The sequence below is a fragment of the Parambassis ranga genome, chromosome 9 (assembly GCF_900634625.1).
Source record: "Parambassis ranga chromosome 9, fParRan2.1, whole genome shotgun sequence".
In the NCBI taxonomy this organism is placed as follows: Eukaryota; Metazoa; Chordata; class Actinopteri; family Ambassidae; genus Parambassis; species Parambassis ranga.
This window is the reverse complement of record NC_041030.1, coordinates 7002874-7022455: the sequence shown is the minus strand read 5'-3', so window position 1 is coordinate 7022455 and position 19582 is coordinate 7002874. Positions and strand designations below refer to the sequence as shown.

The window sequence follows — 19582 nt, the reverse complement described above, 5'->3', positions numbered from 1 at the left end:
TCCTCAAAGGTGTGTCCTTGTCCAATTGGAATAGTCATATGTTTGGAGTGATGTTTTGATGTGCACTAGCTTCTTTTGTGTCCCTTTGTCCTTGTTGCTATGGTTTGTGCTCTGTGCTGCAATCGCAGATGATGATATCAAATAGTGCGTAGTAAGTATTTTATTGATGTGTTTTAATTCAACAACAGCAAGTCGCACACATGAAACTGAACATCTTTTTATCCGACTGTCAGAAAAAAAAACAATTTTCTAAAATGTTGAACTACTCCTTTACGTATTGAAGTCTTGGTCTTGCAGTTTATATGCACAAAACACTTGTTTCATTTTTAACCTTTGTGTTCTTTCACTACACATAATGCATGTCTCTGAATTTGTTTGTTATTCAAAGAAAGACAAGTCAAACCATTGTACCTTGGTCCAAATAACTGAGCAGACATCATCAGACTGGTGTACAAGTCAATTTGGAGAGTGGGACACCTCTGACTGTCCACTGATAGAGACACTTCAGTGTTGTTGATCGCCATTTCAAGCAAATCTGCTTTTTCTGTTAAATAAACAAAGGTCACTTTTATACATAAAAAGTTTAAAATTGTATGACAGGGCTTTATGCTACAAAAAAATAATTATAATGAATACATTTGCAATAAGTGCCCGTGCTGTAAATGCCTGATGCATATAGCCTTTCATGTGTAAGCAAACAATAAAACAGCAGCTTCTGCACTCATCTCTTTGACTTCTGACCGGACCCTTAAACTTGTGTTACATGGCACTGCAGAGCCAATGCAGTCATTTACTGAGGAATGGCAGCGTAATCCAACACCCACAGAGGGTGGGTGATGAAGTCTTAACAGCCTTCATTCATTTCACAAGGAATGAGCTAGCAGCCACAGATAAGGGAAACACATGCACCATCCACCAACCACCAAGGAGTGTAGTGTTAACATGTTGTATTTTATTTATTTATTTAGTGTGAAGATCAGCAAGACTATCCATCACTCACTGTTGCCTCTGTGTGTTGTCTGAAAGCCATTTGTAACTTGACACTGCTATTAAAAAAAAAACAAAAAAAAAAAACTATATATCGCTCATTTGCAAAAACTACTCGATAACATGGCTGTCACAAATTGTGGTCTGAGTTTACTAGAAACATTCATAGACTGTAGAACCAATTGTGGCATCTTGTTGTCTACCCCCTGCTGCATGCACATCTCAACTGTTTTCTCATCTGACAAAGCATGGCAGTAAAGTAAGTGTACGTGTGGTGAAAGAGCTGTTCATCACTCAGTGCTGAGACTCTGGTCACACATGACTGGGCTCTGATAATGCGGTGAAAGCTCAGCCATGAACCATGAGCTACATTCCACTATACAAGCACAGATATATTCTATACAGTCTCTTATGTGGAGGCACATACACTTATTGTGCCGTTTGCACTGTGATTAAATGCATTAAGAACACATTAAACATCAGTGACGTCAAAGTACAAAGTGAATCAAGTGGGTGCACTAGTTACTCTCTTCTGATCACATTCAAATGTAGACAGTAAGGCCTGCTAATATGCACAGTCTACAGTGAGGGAGAAGGAGACAGAAACAAAGAACATGTTTTTCCAAAGTAAGGTGAACAGTCTTGAATAAAATACTTTATTCATCACACACGCTGGGAAATTTGATGCATGCAGGTGGAATACAGGGCATCTTGACTCCATGTGTTGAGATAATTCTGACTTAACTCTTTACACAGTTTCAGAGAAACATTCTACTTTTCCTCCTGCCTCAGAGGAGATTCAGACTGAACACATGAGGGGATACCTTGCCGTCTTCAATGCTGATACTTTTATTTAACTTTGATCTGAGCAGTGCACCTTAGGTTCTGCATTATTGGCACCTGCTGCTCAGTACATCCTGCCTATTTGCTACAAGTGTTCAACATACTGTACTGTATATCTGCTGGTACAAGACTGCTCAATTTTGAGGCCTGGGGGCCAAATGTGGCCTGCTTTTCCTTTGGCCCACCATGTCTATTGAAAAGTATTTATTTTGCCCCTGTACTGTGTCTACCTTGCATCAATGGCCAAACACAAGATAAAGATAGTGAGAAAAAATACTTTACAATAAATATAATTATAATAGGATATTTTGCTGATAAGTTCATATACCAATAAAGATTTAAGTGCCCCATCGAATGCATACATTGGAATGCCTAAGAAATACAGACCCTGGGTGCATTGTTTCCAAATCGATGGACGTTTTTCAACAATGCTGAGCCACCTGACCCTTATTAACACCCCTTTAGAAGTGCAAGAGAATATCATTCCATATGAAATAGGACAACATTTACACATAATTAATGGCTTAACAGTGAAACAAATACTACTTCATTGCAGGTTGTTGGGGGGAGGGCTATGTGCGGGGAGGAAGGGGTGAAGTTGAATTAGGTTTATTAACGATGGATATGGTGTTTTTAATGCAACTGCATTTCCTCAGTAACTAATGTAATGGCTGTTTCGGCAATTAAAAAATATTCCAAAATACAGTGACTTCTTTGTTCGGCCAACAGGATGGCCTTTAGCCTTTAGCCTAGATACAGGCAAATAAGCTTTCACTTTCACATTCTCCACATTCTCTGGCTTCAAGGACAGTGACCCCAAAATATTTTCTCATTTCCCTCCCCACAAGAATAATATTGAGACCTGTTACAGCAACCCAACACTTAATAGTATTAGCCTGAAACATTAGATATGACCCAATGGCCTACTTACTTCAGTAACACAATAATACTGGTAGGAATCTCCTTTACATTTTAAATTACCTGCACATTTCAGAAAAAGATGTAGTACACTGATCCTGTTCCTGCTTTGCTTCTCCATCCAGGAAATTCTGACAAAACAGAGGAACCTTGTTTGAGGCTTCTCCCGACTGTCATCTAGTTACTGTATCCTCAATAATAAAGGTTACTTTTAAACTGAGCACGGGTCCAAGCATTCTGGGCTAATTTTCTTTAGTTGAATGTGTTTGTTTTAAAATTTGTGAGACATACAAATCTGTACATTTATAAAATGATTTAACGTATGGGTACGTTAGATAATGCTCACATCAACTCAGAATATGTTTGGTAGACAGGCTTGCCCAAGTAATTATAAACAGCTCCTTTTACCACAGCCATCTCTAGATTTTGCTTGGAATGAATATAAAACTTCCAGTGAGCAGCAGTTTTACAGATGCCTTGTAAATGAGAGGTCAGAAGTGATTCACTTGCAAATTGGAGCTGAAAACTACAGTAACTCAAATAACCACTCTTGATAACTATTGACCAGAGAGGTAACTGAGCTTGTCTGCTGTTGAACACAGCAAGTTTTATTCATGTTACCTAAAATCTAAATTTAATGATGAAAACTGGACAGTTAGAGATAAATTGTAGCCTTGGTCCATATTTACGTGGGTTAAGATTTGGCAAACAATACTATGGACCTAAACCTTCCTTGGGACAGGCAGCGCAAAAGTACCAACTGCAGAAATGGCATGAAAGCCATTTGAATGTTGCAGCAGATAGAACTGCGAGATTGGGAATGATGGCACACACAGCTTTGCAATTCTGTGGGAAAATGTGCCTGCATATTTCAGCCTTGGTGCATTCCAAGTCTGTGAATCTGCCCAGAGTTTCATTGCATCTGGTGTTTGGTTCCAGTGTGCCGCTTCACCCAGTTAAGAATCATTTTAAATGTTATAACATGTTTGTCTGCTGTTGGGCTCTTGGAAAATTCCTCTCATATCAAATTGAACACTGGTACTATGCATTGTTTGCTGGATTAAAATGGTTTGCATGAGCCATGAGTTGAAATCTTATCACAGGCCATTCTACCTCATACTTCTCAGCCATAATAAAAAGAAGACTGGCTGGCGTCAGTGTGAGTGATGGGGTCAGTCTGGTCAGGCTGAGTGCTGACTGATGGGATCACAGGTAACCTATACAGTAGGAAGAAGCACATTCCTGTCTGTATGGGATACAAGACACTCCACACATGTATGTACCGTGACTGCTTAAGATCTGACTAACAGGAAAAGTGATAACAGATCCTCCCCAATGCACACATTTTAGGATATTTTAAAGCAACTGCTGAATTTCAGCACTTCTTATGATGAGCTAGGGTCAGCTTTCAAGGCTGAGAGGTGATGACAATTACTAGTACAAACTGTAAAAATAACAAATGAGGTCCTTTTTACAGTTTTAATGATGTAAAATAATTGGAAACTTTGATTCTGCAGTTGCTATTAAATTCAGAATGGATTTTCACCTAGTGCTACTGTGTATGTGTTTTTTGACAAATGGAAGTGGCAAGTATATTTGTGTGCTAACTGCAATAGCAATACAATACATACAGGTCTGAGCCATAACCTCATATACTGTGACTTCAGGTGCTTTGGAGAGGCGCTTATGTCAGGAAATGTTAAGAGTAATTAAACTACATTTATTAGATGTGACACCATATCCAAAATAACTGTGTTGTTAATGTTGATTTTACAATTTGAAGACCTTCAACTATTATAGGCAGGGAAGATTTTGAAAACTCAGTGAGTCAGCCAGATTTCGAAAGTAACCACACGCCCCTTTCTCCCGGAGCTCACCCCGAAGCTACGCCTCCAATCACATGGACGCACATTACCTGAAGACGAGCTGCGGTCTGTGACTTCGGCCATCATGCACGTACCTCTCTGGTGCACAGAGCAGGAAGAGAGTGACAACCAGCCAATACTCTGCTCAGGGTCGTCTTGGAGGATTGGCTGATGTTTTTAGCATTTTATAGCTTCCACGGATGATTAATATTCTTTGTTTTAATACGAAACTGTCTAACTAATTGGTTGCTATAGGATTGTAAAGAGAAGTTAACAAGTTAATTTAACAAAAAGTGCATCAGAATGAAATCTCCTACCCTACCTTTAAAGGTAGGTAGCATAAAATGTAGTATCTAGGTCAAATAGAGGAGACAAAAGGAATACAGGGTGGATGATTCTCAGTGTCAAGGAAGGATTATTTATAGAATGCTGTGTCATTAAATCCCAAAAAAACTGTTGAGCTTTGATTTCTTCATTTAGAGAATTTTCAGGGATGTTTGCGTCATTCATGAGGCCAACTAATTAAGTTTACATACATTTATTGTGACTGATCACATTCCCTTAGAACAACAGTGGTAACATAACTCATTACCCAGACCTAGGAATCATCCTACCAAGACACCATCTTAGTCAATACTAAAACTGTGATGGCCCTGGACAACTTTGGTGTGGGGCCAATTGCTGGCTTCCTTTATTTCAGCCCGATTTAAAAAAAAAAACAAAACAGAACAAAAACCCATAAAACAAAAGTACTGTTAGATGGGTTAAAATTAAATTAAATTACTAGGTATCATTGCAGGTTTTACAGACAGCCGAGTAAACTCCACCAAACCCAACTAGCATACTCTTCCACAAATTCCTTGTCTTACTGAAAGCCTACACTCTGTGACACTGATTGTTATGGTAGCATTAAACATTAAGAGAAATTATGTGTCACCTTGTTAAAGCCCCTCATGACTTTTACAGGGGTCAACTTGCAATGCTGTCAAGGAGCTGACCCTGGTATAGGAGTGTGTTAAGATGAGTTTTCAAGACTGGCTGCAAAAGCTGAGGTGCTGGGATCTCAGCTGGCTACAACCTGCTCAGAGCCAAACACTGCAGCAATGCCAATCATCAGGAGAGCAATCAGGCAAAGATCAAGGTCAGGTTGCCATGGGAGGGAGAAGACAACATAAAGCCCTCCTGATGCTATCAGCTCAGGTTTCAAAGACTGTAACTAAACACGTCGCTAAATAAAGGTCAGTCATGTTTAATGTATACAAGGTGTCCCGCAGCAAAGACAGGATATCCTCTTATTTTCAAAGTGGCTGACCGTGATTATAGACTTTGTATACTGGCCCAAAGATTGCTTCTCAGTTAAGATCAGAGCAGAACTGTAGATGAAGTAAATCTCTAGAGATTAAAGGACTCAGGGAAGCTCAGGTCTCCATGATTCTCTGAACTCACAAGTGTTAAATTAAGTCAGAAGATAAAGGACTGCTTAGAAATACTGGATGTTTGGAAAACATTGTTAACTTTTCCAACTAGTGTGACTTTAGGAGGCAAAGTTAGTGCGTATCAATAGAGTCAATCACTTAGTTTAAACTGAAATCTCTGAGCAATCCAGTGTTTTGATGTGATCACAAAGCTAATACCATTCAGCCTCACACAGAGCCACCACACAAAAGTACCAAACCACATCACAGCTGCAAAAGTTATATTAGCTGCAACAGAACAGCAAATTCTAAAACGGACAATAAAAGCTGTTACACATGTCAACAGCCAGAGTACTGCAGCAAAAGCCAGGATATAAAATTGTGATGTTTTGAGACATTTCTGATTGTAAAATGCACTTTATAAATAAAATTGAGTTGGACATAAAGCTGACTTCACAACGGCATAGTCTGTTTTTACAATTGTGTCACAGCCTTTGCTGTTGTGTTGTACTTTGTTGCTTTGCAAGGCATTTTGGATATGCAGTAAACGTAAGATGAAAATGATCTTTACATTACCAACTACTGTTCTGGTTGCAGTGTGACAGAGCCTTGCTGTAGGCTCTCCATCCTGTTCAACATAAAGACAAAGAGGAGGGTATTTTTTTTCCTAGTGCCAAAACTGTCACATTCTCATACAGCCACTGTGTAAGCAAAGGAAAGTGGTAAACCTTTCTCATCTGCAAAGAGATTACTCAAGGGGAATCTAAAGCTAAGTGAGCTACCCTGCTAAATTTGGTGGCATTTCAATTTTCTCTGTGTGTGTTAAGTCAGAGGTGGTCAGACCTTGTTTTTTTTTGACAAAGTGGCAACAAGCTGGCACAGTTATCACTTCCACCGGCCTCAAGTGAGCTACATATTTCACTTCACACAAATTTGCCAGATTAGGATGGTGGAGTGTGTGCCAAAGCCTATCCATTTGGTATTATTAAGCACAAGAGGTCTCTGTCAGCTTAAAGCCCTATTCAGCACCTTGGGTCAGCCCGTTGTTGTTCTTGGATGTCTCCAAACCTCGGCCTGTGGGCCTTAACTGAAAGCTTTGAGTGAAGTTCCCGCCTCATGTTTGGAAAGCCAATTCACTGACGTCAGGGTGGAGACCAGAAAACAGTGATAGAATGAAGGTTTAAATTAAGACTAGCACAAAACAAAGAAGCTCTCTTATGAGAAAACCGTTATCCAGCTCCATTAAACTTCTGTACCTATCACCCATCTGTTAAACATGTCACAAAAAAATGTATTTCCCATTCTTTATTTTTTTTCCCCTCACCTGAGGTTTTATTTACATCTGTTAATTCTTTTCTGAATCTTTTGCAAAGCTTGTACCAAACTGCAGTACGTCTAAAACGAAAAGTGCAACTACCACGTGAAGCGTACCAAACCGCAAACGCTTTGTCCAGTGGCAATAGTTTGTGCTTTGTATGCTGTGTCACAGATAGCCAGCATTACATGCTGCTGGCTTTAAAGATTAATTGATTTTAGGCAAAAATTATGTCAGTCTAGTCTAAACTAGACTATGTACAAAAAAACTGGAAAAAAGGGCTGTGTAATCCGTTTTTTGAAAAATAGAGGGACTGTGAGCTCATTTGCAAAACAAGGTAAAGGATAATCTTGGTGGTGTTATGTACAAACTGTACTGTCCTATGTATGACAGTAAATGATGCTGTCAGGGTTTTACAGAGCCACGACTCAAGATCCTAACAGTCTGAAACCTGCAGATGTGTTTAGTCAACACAGATTGTCCAAACACACAATTAGCAGAAAGACAAATTGTGCTGTACATTCTGCTTGTGCAGGCCAGCTATGGAAGCTGGGCGACTAATTACTGGCCGGCCGTTACTCAGCACTCAGTGCAGACTTGGACAGGTGCCCTGGCTGTCGGTGAGATGTACAGCAGGCACTTTGATGTGACATGAGAGGCGAACACAGAACCTGCAGATCAGCTTTCTGCCCAGCATGCATCATCAGATACAACACAGCTGAAAACGCCACACTGTCTGCATGTCATACATCAAAAGAAGGAATTCCCTCAGGAGGAGATAGCTCTGTTCATTATTTAATAAGCCTTAGAAAGATACTGCACTCATACTCAGCTGTATTCAGCAGGGGCAGAGTGCCATGAGCCCTGCTAGGCTGCTAGAGAGATGCCAAAGGGAGACTACCCGACATAGCAACAGTCTTTCAAAGTTGAACTATAAGTGACATGGTCATCAATACTTCACCTAATCATGGAATTGTGGAGTCACACTCCACACTCCAAACAAAATACTTTTAACTCGTAAAATGAGTTGTTTTCCATAAAGTTGTCACAGCATTTAAGGTATAACCCCATTGAATATTGAGCTGTAAAGTCAAACAAAATGTCATGTTATAGGAAATTGAATGGGCAAACAAAAAATGAAATTCTGATGATATATGTATGTATATGTATGACGGAGGTAGTAGGCCACATGCATACATGAGGACAGTACAAAACACATCTACCATAAAACTGATGCAACAATGTGTAAGCAACCATTTACTGCAGCTTCTTTTTCTCCAGTGATTTCTAAACTTTAAGTTGAGCCCCTCCAAAGGATGCTTTGCCGTTTGCTATAGTTGCTCAGTGTCAGTCAGGGGAGGAGCCAATGTTGCATTCCTTTAACACTTCTAATTCCTTATGTGTTACTTCCATTACAGGAATGTGCATATATTTGTGCATACAACTGTTACTGAATATTGTCAAAAATCTTATATCATGGGAGGATGCATGACATTGCACTATGCTAGCATAACTAATTTTTGCAAAAAGAATTGCAAAGAACAACAGTAGTTTGGTGTTAAACACAAGGTACAAATATTTAACATGGTATCAGATTGTGAATAGACAAGTGTAATCGCAGAGTATTGCAGTATCAGATGTACTTCATAACTGTAGTTCAAATCAACTTTTTAAGTACACAGCATACACTACGTACTTACATGCTTTTTTTTACTCTGTCAGATTATTGAAATTGTGTTTCAGAAAATTACAATTTTGGAGAAAACCTGATGCACCGTCTTCGGTCTTCTTATGAAATACACATGTTTAGGTGTCAAGTGGACCGCATGGAGCTTTAACGTTGCAACAGCGGCTCTCAGTGGAAGAGCCCGGTACTACAGGCCGGCGTCACTGCAGCTACACATTTTCTATTTAGTGAAGATTGAAGGAAGGCGTCTGGACTTGTAGAGTTTTCTCTATTGAGAGATTTTAGAGGATCTTAGAGAAAATGACTAAAATGTCTTCAAAACAAACTGGAAATAATTAACAGCAGAAATTATTAGTGAATGTGAGCTAAAATAGTCATAAAATAGCAGCGTTTCCCTTCAGGGCACTTTACAATTTGAAGCTGAATTTTAAGTACAGAGTGCTAATTAAAGGCTACTAGCTAGCTAACTAATTAGCTATTGAGTAACGTGTGGTATTCGGATATATAATTTATATTTGTATAGGTCTCTCCTCAGTGGATTTTTGTAATGATTTTATAGGCTTTATAGACTTTCTTACCTGTCCGCTGAAACCACCATGTGTCTCCATCTAATGGCATCACGTCCTCAACATGACCGAGAAGAACATAAACCAACAAAAAGTGTATTTTGAGAATTGTTAACATATCCAGACTTATATATTTCTTCCCAAAGGCAGCCAAAAAATCAAACTTCTTCTTCAAGTAATCAATTTACCCGCCAGGACTGTGTGATAGTTGATAAATGAACACCCGGGGGTTACATTCCCATCACAGGTGATGCACCGACTGCTTTTATCCAGAACTGCCAAGCTAGCAAGACTTCAGCGGACCACTTCCTGTCAGGACTTTCAAAATAAAACTAATACGGGACGTTCGTTTATAGCAACAAAACTGGATAAAAAGGAAATGTTTAATTTTCCTGTCATTTTCACTGTCAGTCACAAGTACAAGTTGAACAAATGACTTGAAAGAGAATGATTTAAATAGCTATACAAAATATTTCATATTTCATCAATCAGTATTATAACTTGGATTATTTAAAAAGATCTATCAAGACTGTTTTCTGTATTTTATAACACTAAAAAAATTGAAGACAGTATTTAAGCAGAAATATGAGTTTTTTGTATATTTTCTGCTTGTACAACAAGATAGTATTGATTTTCTCAGGTCACTTTTGCAAAACCTATGAAGGAGTTCCAACATGTGCTGAGCACATGTGGGCTTCTTTTCTCTCACTCTGGTTCATCTTTCCCCTCATATCAACATACATATCACAAACCACATATGAGCTGGGCTTTGGTTAGGATATTGTACAGACCATGTCATCATGACTCCATCACTCTGGCAAATGGTCAAACCTTACTGAACCTGAAGTCTGAGCTGAAGTCTGGATGACGGAACTATGGGTGGTAAAATAAAAAACACATTTGCATATTTTGGGATTAATTACTGCTGCACTCTAGATAAAACCGTTTCATTCTTTTTTTTATTTCAAGGAACTTTGCTTCATACAAAATGTTTAATGTAGAAACAACTGCAGAATTCAAAGTCTGGCCAAGAAACATAAAATCAGGCAAACAAACATTTCACTGAATCCCAAGACCCAAACAAAAGAAATGTTCCAGCTCTGCTGCACTGGGTGGAACTACCAACAATGTTCAATACTGTTTTAATAGAAATTTGTCTTTTCAACAAACCCCACAGTTTATATCAAATATTAAAAATCAACAACAAAAGAACACATGGTATCTAAAAGTACTAAGTTCTCTACATGCACATACATTGTTAGAACATGCAAACATTTGTATTTTCTCAGGAAAAGCCACGTCTATGCTGCAGATGGTACGCAGGAACAAAGAGTTTGGATCACTTTAAATGTGCGGTGGCTGATTGGTCCAGACTTCGGCACAGATACAATTCCCTCAATGCAATACAGAGGCCGCATAATTAAAGAAGGTAGCCTATTCTTTTTTCTTTCTTTTTTTTTTGCCATAGTGTGGTAAAACTGTTATGGATGTATCTATATGTAACTAAGAATATGTAACTGTCGCCTCCTCCCTCGTCAGCCACGGGATTTCCATTTGACATCGTCAAAGTGGGTAAATGTTATGCATGCAAATATATAAAGTTGCGGTAGACCTAAATATTCTGCTTCCTGTTTACACTTTGTGCCTTTATGCATTTTAAGTCTTTTTGCTTGCAAGTTTTTTATTTTGTTTTGTTGTTTTTTTTTTTTAGAAAACATTTGGTCACAGTCATGCTGAAGCCTGAATGTGAGGAGACCAGCATGGAAAGCTACAGAACAGGTGGAGAAGTGGGTTTGACTTGTTGCATAGCCCTACTCGCTTTTCTTCAGCTTGTGTCCAGCCCCTGTAGTGTGTGTCTGTGTGTGTGTTTACAAAAGGCCCCTGTTCCTGCCACACAACAACTGAGAGGTCTCAAAGAGAATCCCTCACAAACACCTTCTAGCCAATATTTCCCCCATAATGTAAAAGCACAGCAATAGATCGACGATCTGTCAAGCAAGTTGCATATAACAAATATTGTTTGTGTGTAAATCAGTATACAGATCCAGTTCAGAGCAGTTCCAGGCTTCAACAGATTCTACAGAAACAAATAACATAAATATCTGCAAAATGTCCTTCTGTCAATTGGAAGCAGAGGTCAGAGAGGCAGCAGGGCACGGACCACTTAAAGGAAAACTCCACCCTCTACATCTGTGGTGTTCTGTGTATTTCCAGGGTTGTGATTTAAAGCAGTGGATGCAGCTGAACACAGTCTTTCTGCTCTCACATAGTTTTACATGTTTTCAAAGGCATGAGGGGGGGGGGGGGGGGGGTAAACATTAAAACATGTGTGTGTGGATCTATTAGCTGAGTCCCAGCTCCTGCTATTAGCTAGTATATAGACTAATACAGTAGTTATGAATGAATGTCAAATGCCTAATGTGCAACTTGTATTTTGAACGTCTGTTTACCAGTAAAATGAGTTTAGGTGGTAGTTTTACTGCCATTCCTTATGTTGGCACATCACAATACAATTTTAAATTAGTAGTTAAATTATCTCGAGCTAAGGTTCTCTCACCAGCTGGGTGAACACCAGACCAATATTGGTGTTTTGGATGTTTTTGTCAAGGACAGAACTATGTCAGAAATGTATTGAAAATCTGTGGATGATTATTGATTATTTATTAATGTCTCCCACTTGAGGAGTTGAAGCAGTGATTTGATGATGCATACCAACAGCATCTTGTTCTTATGCACTATAGCCAACATATTCCATGATACTGATTTATCCATAAAAGGCTGATATATCAGCCAATAATATCAGTTGGGCTCCAGTGGCCAGAGTGTAATCGCTGCTACTTGTTTTGTACAGTCATGCTGGTTAACTTTAAAGTTTTCATTCTCATTATAACAGCAGTTTTTTTTCCATTTTAGCATAGGACTAGTTTCCATTGTGCTACATGAAATAGGAACTGGAACACAGGCAGTAATGCTGTTGTACTGTGATTCAGCTGATGTGGGTAAAGAAGTCACTTTACTGTAAACTAGCAATTCTGATTTTAAAAATGAATGCTGCTGCCGTGGATCAGTAGCCGCTGCAAATATCTTGGCATGACATTACAATATCCATTTTTTTGCCAGTTATTGTGAATGGATTTAAAGAAAAAACGTACACACACACACACAAAGAGGGTCCGGTCTAACCACAGAAACTGCACTTTTTTGCCCACACACCCTTTTTACACTCAGGTCAGAGCTGGCTGGCTCACACAATGACATCCTTACAAAAAAAAGCAAAATAAATAAATAAATAAAAATAAAAAAAGTTTTTTTGCTGCAGGTAGCTGACCACATCTAAAAACATGCACATGTATTACTGGCATTAACGTACAGTACTGTAAATGGACTGATATATTTATGCAGTTAAATGCTCGCATAGGTTTCCACAATGTTGATCCTTGTTCCCCCACCCAAAAGATTTGTTTGTTTGTTTGTTTTTCAAAAACAACAAAAATAATCTACTTTCATCAGGTCATATCTCTACTCCTGTTTACTGTAGGTATTGTCTCTGCTTGCAGATAAGGCTTTCTGTACAACATGTTTTCCTGCAGAGCTACATACAGAATGAATCAAACATCTACTCACGTCGTGGATGCATTAGAAAACAGTTGACATTGCATCTTTTTTTTTCTACAGTATATCTAAAAGGATAGGCACTTTGTCTTAAAACATCGCAAAGAAGTCTGTAAGAAATATTAGACCTGAAACGATGGCAAACCGTAAGCAGTTCACATAAAACACACCTTTTTCAATGTCATACAAAAAAATGCACACAATGAAAAGAGAACATCTATAGGAAACTTTATAGAAAACAAATCATTTTTCACTAACATGCAACGCTTCGTTCTTAAAGCTGTAGTGCAGAGCTGTGGTCTTCCATGTGTTACATGAGCACTGAGGACACGTGGGACTACAACGGGTCGCACACTGTGGTGTTAGAGCTGTGTAGCCATTTACTCTCCCTAAATAACTGATTATTTTCAAGGCTCATAGGTTGGAAGACTCTTAGCTCATAGGATGGTGGTGGTGAGTTTGACCACAATGTAAAGATTATCTGAAATTGAGACTTTTTCAGTCTGCCATTGTAATTTGGACAGCTAAAAGCCCGGCTTCCAAGCCAGCTGTAGTGTTAAGTTGTTTTAATGTCATGTTAATGGCAGCACTTTAGTAGAATTGACCAGTGTTGTGATGTTAATATTGATAATCACCAGCTATGACCATTGTTGCAAATGCTAGTAGCAGGTTTTAATAAATATTGTGTGAACTTGTTTGAAAAGAGTCTTGGATGTTTAGTCATTAGTCCTGCACTACAGCTTTAAAACCTCCCAGAAGCGCTCATTGGACGAAACAATCAGTGCTGACTGTGACAGCGCGCCAGCGGTTTCACTGACACTGAGGGAATGTCATAAAAGATTAGGCATCATCATGGAATGGTAGAGTCCTAAACTAAAGAACAACACAGCTGTTTGTACAGTGTCATAAAGTCTGAGGTTTTCCCAACAATTTAATCTTCATTTGACCTGCTTATCGTTCTCCTCCCACGACTTAGAGTGCATCACCTTTCCTTTAAACTGCCACACTAACACCCAAGCTTTAGCTTTGAACGGAAGGCTTATTAGAAACAGTATGTTGTGCTGTAATAGTAATGTAGACTAAGATCAGATGATTGCTGACCCTCTGGTGTCGGCATATAAAAGAAAAACGGCCTTTGCCTCTCGAAGCAGTGCTGTGCTGTGTAGTGTAAAAAAGGTGTGCATCACTGTAGCAATTAAACCACAATAAACAGTTTTCACATAAGGCATGCCAATTTATTCCCATGGTACATCATGGGTTATAAAAGTTGTAAAAAGTTAGAACCTAGCTTAAACTGTCAGAATCCCAAAAACTAAATGCTTTCCAAAAATCTCCACATAAACCACTTGCAACCAACAGTCTTGTGACAAAGGTTCTGTGATTGCACACCTGCAGACTTTATAAAGCTGATGTTGAAAGGTGGTTTGATAGGGTTGTAAAAAATTGTAAGTGATAATGCTGATACCATGTGGAGCCAAATTTGTTTCCACTATTGGTAACAGCTGTGGGTTCTTAGAAAAAAACAATCTGAAGATATCTGTCTTTCTGACTGTGTTATTAGTGGGGCAAGACTTTACGGCTGGCAGATGGTTGGGATTCTGAGGGTTAAAGCTGCACTAACACATTTTAAGTTTTTAGCATGCCCTTGGCATACAGAGCATTTTATCACCTTTTAGCCCATTTGTTTTGGTTTGGTATATTTTTTATGTTTTGTTTCGGTCTCATGGGTCTGATCTACCTTATGTTCAGGCAACTTTCTGTGCACTACCTGATGGCAGCATGCAGAGTAGCCGGTGAGCACTGCGGTGAATTAAACAGCTACAGTGTGTAAAATGCCAGATGTTTCAAAACAAAGCTGAGTGGACATACATGAATCCTAATGTTGCTTTGCTGGATCCATCCACCCTAAGAGTCTTGTTTGTAAGAAGCAATCATGTGAAGTGTTGTGAGATGCCGTTCGAGGGTCAGTGTGGTAGTGTCAACAAAGCACTGCAGTCGAAACATACCAGTAACATTCAGTAAGACATCTGACATTGGCAAGAACCTTACTCTCTCTTTTCATAATGCTACGTGCTCTTTGATAAAGAGGATACTTTTTTTCTTCACACCTAGTTTACCTTGTTCAGATGTCCTCCCTGACCTTTTCTCTCCATTAGAATACAGCATTAAACATACACAGTGACAATGTAAACTAAAGCCTTCAAAGAAGATGATAAAACTCATCACAATTCCTCAAAAATGCATTAAAAAGGTTGGTTTAAAGCCATGCTAGCACCATTCATCCTCTTCTGCCTCCTGGTAATACCTGGGTACCCTGACGCCAGAGCCTGGGCTGGTGCTGCCCCTGAAGCTTAAGTGGTACCCATTGGGCACACCAAGGTTCTGCTGTGGAGCAGGAAGCAGGGCTCCCATCATGCGAGGCAGTGCAGTCCGAGATGAGCGTCTGGCACAGGGGCTGGGAGACAGCGACGCAGCATCCTGGAAGACATCCAGCTGGTCCCGGAGGCTGCCATAGGGGCTGTCCAGGGCCTCACCGTGGCCCCGGGCCAGAAAGGGCTCGGAGCTGATACGAGTGACGGGGTAAGGGAATTGGCGCGAGTCGCTGTGACGGAGGGCGTTGTGCTCCGATAGGCCACGGCTCATCCGACCAGGACTCAGAGATGCCTGGCTGGAAACAAAGTGCACAGGGGAGGAATTGGCAGTCTTGTAAGCCACCCCTGGCCGCGGGGTGAGGGGGGTCTGGGGGAGCTGCCGACGTCCACGGCTTGGCGTACTAGAACTGGAGCTCAGTGCCACTGGGCTGCCTTTAACCCAACCACTGCCCTAGATGAAAATTGGACAAGCAATTTGAAACGGTAGAACAATGAGGAAAACATGTCAAAGAGAAAAGGGAAAGGGAGGAAAACAGGGACAGGGCCGTCCGAGGGAGGAAAAGGAAGGAAAGACACCAAAATGTGATATGTGATAACACAAAACATGACAGACAACACAGAAAGACAGAACGATGAGAGGGAAGGCAACAATGGACAGACCAGATGGGAGGAAAATGATGAAAAGAGAAAGTGGGAAAAGAAGTGAAAGGCCATGAGAGACTGCATTTAAAGGCTGACAGAGGAGAATGTTGTAGTAAGAGCATGCAGAGAGATCACAGTGACAGTCTGTTCTGTGCTGGAGTAAAGCTGCAATGCTCTATCAGTCATCTCACTGTGTCCAACAATGCTCAATTTACCTGTCAATATATGATATTTATAGAAATGACTGACTAGCTGTTTCTACACCTCCATACGGTCCCACCTGCTTGTTGCTGGTTTCCTGCCCCTCGCTGGGGGAGGCGGCACAGCTGGCGGTGGCAGATTTGGTGTGGCAGTGTTCCCGGCTGCAGTAACGATCACAGGAATAGTATCGCTGCTTGTCCGCAGAGGAATGGTGATGCTTCCTCTCGTGGGAGCGTCCGCGGTCATGTGCTCGCTCTTTTGGGGCAGCTGGGTCCAGCGCTGGCTCTCCCGGAGCACCTGTGGAGGAGGGAAATATTGCAATGTGAGAGGGGGTGGTGGTGCCAACAACTGTAGTTCCTCATGTGGCCACTTGAGGCTGGCTTCAAAGGGGAGTCAATCCTCATGTTAAATGGGAATGCTAAAATGTCCAACTAACAACTTTATTTTTAACCTGCTCATCTTAGTTTCATCACTTTATTTATTTATGTTGACTATAAAAAACTATGGTTCCACAAATATTGCCCCTCCTTTGTTGCACAGATGAGAGAAGGCTGCAGATGCATCCAGACCTACGGTTTGAAGGTTTTTTTTCCTCCTCTGCTGACATATTTGTCTCTTCACAGCCCACAGGTGCCTATAAATTTGTGGGTCGTTGGCTGTTCATGCCTGTCAGTCTCTTTTATCTGAGTAATAAGGAGCATGTGTATTGGGCTGCAGTCTCACCGGCAAAACGGAGCACACTGATTTCTATCTGCGGGTTGGCCATGATTCATGCTTTAATACATTTTAGAAAACAAGAGTCTCTGTCCACTTTTACTTTCTTTCATACATTAATGTATCTCCTTTGTGGCACAATACAAAAAAGAGTATGCTTTCTACACGGTCTGTATAAGTGCTCACTGACCTGCCGGGCTGGCAGGCTGACCACCCGGAGGTGTATCCAAAGACCTCTGTCTCTTCTCTCTGTCTCTGTCTTTATCTCTGTCTTTGTCTCTGCGGTGATGGCAGCGGTGGTGGTGGTGGTGATGGTGGGGTCGGTCCTGGTTGGGTTTCTCCAGGGTGTAGTCCTTCAGATTGACCTCCTGGTGTCGCTGTGGAGCCACAGTGGAGGCAGAGCGCTTCATCGGACTGGCATCAGGGACAGACTGCAGGAGCAGGGAGAAGCACTCACTGACATTCACATCAAGTAGTTTTCATACTGCAAGCTCCAGCATAATATGATCATTTCATACATGTATATAGGTATGGTGTTGGACTGTCCGACCTAATCCATGCTAAGACCTGGGTCTGTGGTAGTATTTTGGCTAACCTTATTTACCCCTCTACTTATATCAAAGACAATCTTAGCTACTTCTAGATAAATAGATGTATAAAAGGTTATAACAGTAATAAATGTGTCACAGTGTGTACGTACAGCTAGATGTGTCCCCGGAGACTGGCGTGAGTGGCTCCGCTGTGAGGCAGGGGGGTGGACAAAAAGGAAATGGGGATAAAGGATAACAGAGAAAGAGATGAGCAAGAACAGCAAAAGCTACAGTTACTGGTGAAAAGAGACACTTCCTGCCAAACTGTTTTTGGAATGGTGTTCTTCACTCTTCCTCTTGATCTGCTGCAGATGCAAACAGGTGCTCTGCTGGAAGAATGTTTGTTGCCTCTGGTTTCTGCATTATATTTTATTAAACCCTCGGGACTCCAAACTCATTTTTGGGCAGAACTGTTTGTCATATGTTGCACTCGAAACCTTGTAGCTTCTCTCTATGATGATTTTTCTTAAGAGTATGCATTTTAAACAGGCTTGTGGATTTATGGGTCAGCAGGAGGTAGTACAGACATGATCATCTCCCTCTCTCTCCTCCTGTGTGAGGCATTTCTCTAAGAACACATCAGCAGCTCCTTCTGTTCTCACCTGCCAGACCTGTAATCTGCACACAGCGTACCCAGGAAATTAAAATGGGGCTCTGCACATACTGTATTAAAAGGTGGTGAAACTGCAAATTCAGGATCTAATGTTCCATATCAGCTGAGTGTGGCCTTTGAAAGAAGGCCAGGCTCCCTGAGGTTTCCCATGTCACTGCAGCACAAAGAAGGACCTTAAACAGCAGAACAGGTCTTAACAGATCAGGTCATCTCCTGATCCTAGCAAAGCCGAGCTCAAATTAAGGAGGAGAAAAGCAATCCAGAAAGAGTGAAAGATAAAGTGCTGCAACAGAGTCCTGGAGGCCCCAGAGTTCAGACTGCGCCATGCAGTTTCCATCACACACCACCGGCAGCAGGCTATTTCCAAAAGGCCAGCATTAATTAAATTGGCTGAAGGATTTCCTGCCCTCCGTTCCAAAAGGTGACAAAAATAAGATAGCAAGTCAACAAGGCAACCGTCCGCCCCCGTTCCTTGCATCCTTTCATTAATCCCTCTCTCTAGATTCTCCCTCATTCACACTAACACAATTACGGCCTTCCTCTTCCAGTGAATCTCGGGCCCAAACCCATTTGGAGCCACTATCATCTTTTCGGTTGGCAGCAGGAGAAAAACAATACTGGACAAACAGCTGGCGGCCGGCCAGGGCATAATCAGATTACTGTAGTCTTCTCCTCTGCTGTGAGAGCAGGATCAACAACAGCTCTTCCCACTGGGCTGTGAGAGGAATGCACTTTAATGCATTAAATCGATCAAAATCAACATCACTCAGGAAATGAGGTGCTTCTTATATTTCTTAGAATCTGGTGAAAGATTTATTTAGAGCTCTTCAGCCTATCACTGAATGAATAGTAAGTCCTCCATGCAGTCTCAACACACATGTTCTATGGCATTTTGGGATGCACGTATGTGTGGAATCATACTGTCCAACCAATCCAACCAACATAGCTGAGGTATATTACTATACCTACCTCTACCAGGACAGCAATTACACACTAAATCTAATGATTTAATATGATAATTTAGACTAAGACTCCCATAGCATATCTTCAAATTCCAATTTTCAATTTTTAACGTCTATATTAGCTTGACTGAAAGACCACACCACAAAATGTAACATCATATGTGGGTGATCCAAGTGTTGCTGTTTCCTCTATGCAGAGGATATACTTTTATTTATTGGGTGAATTTTGTGATCGGTAAAGCCAAATATGGCAGCTATGGTGCTAGCTCAGACGATAAGC

The 19582-nt window shown here is 40.7% G+C and overlaps 1 protein-coding gene across 1 annotated transcript in view; it reads right to left on the bottom strand.

Moving 5' to 3' along the window:
- Positions 1–10625: 10625 nt before the first annotated feature.
- Positions 10626–19582, bottom strand: part of cacna1ba (calcium channel, voltage-dependent, N type, alpha 1B subunit, a) — a 78206-nt gene continuing 69249 nt past the window's right edge. Inside the window, exons 48-51 of the mRNA XM_028415224.1 lie at positions 17838–17876; positions 17328–17568; positions 16503–16720; positions 10626–16031 (exon numbers count right to left, since the gene is read on the bottom strand). Coding sequence (XP_028271025.1) covers positions 15477–16031; positions 16503–16720; positions 17328–17568; positions 17838–17876 — 1053 coding nt within the window. The 3' untranslated portion in view covers positions 10626–15476. The remainder of the gene's footprint in view (positions 16032–16502; positions 16721–17327; positions 17569–17837; positions 17877–19582) is intronic.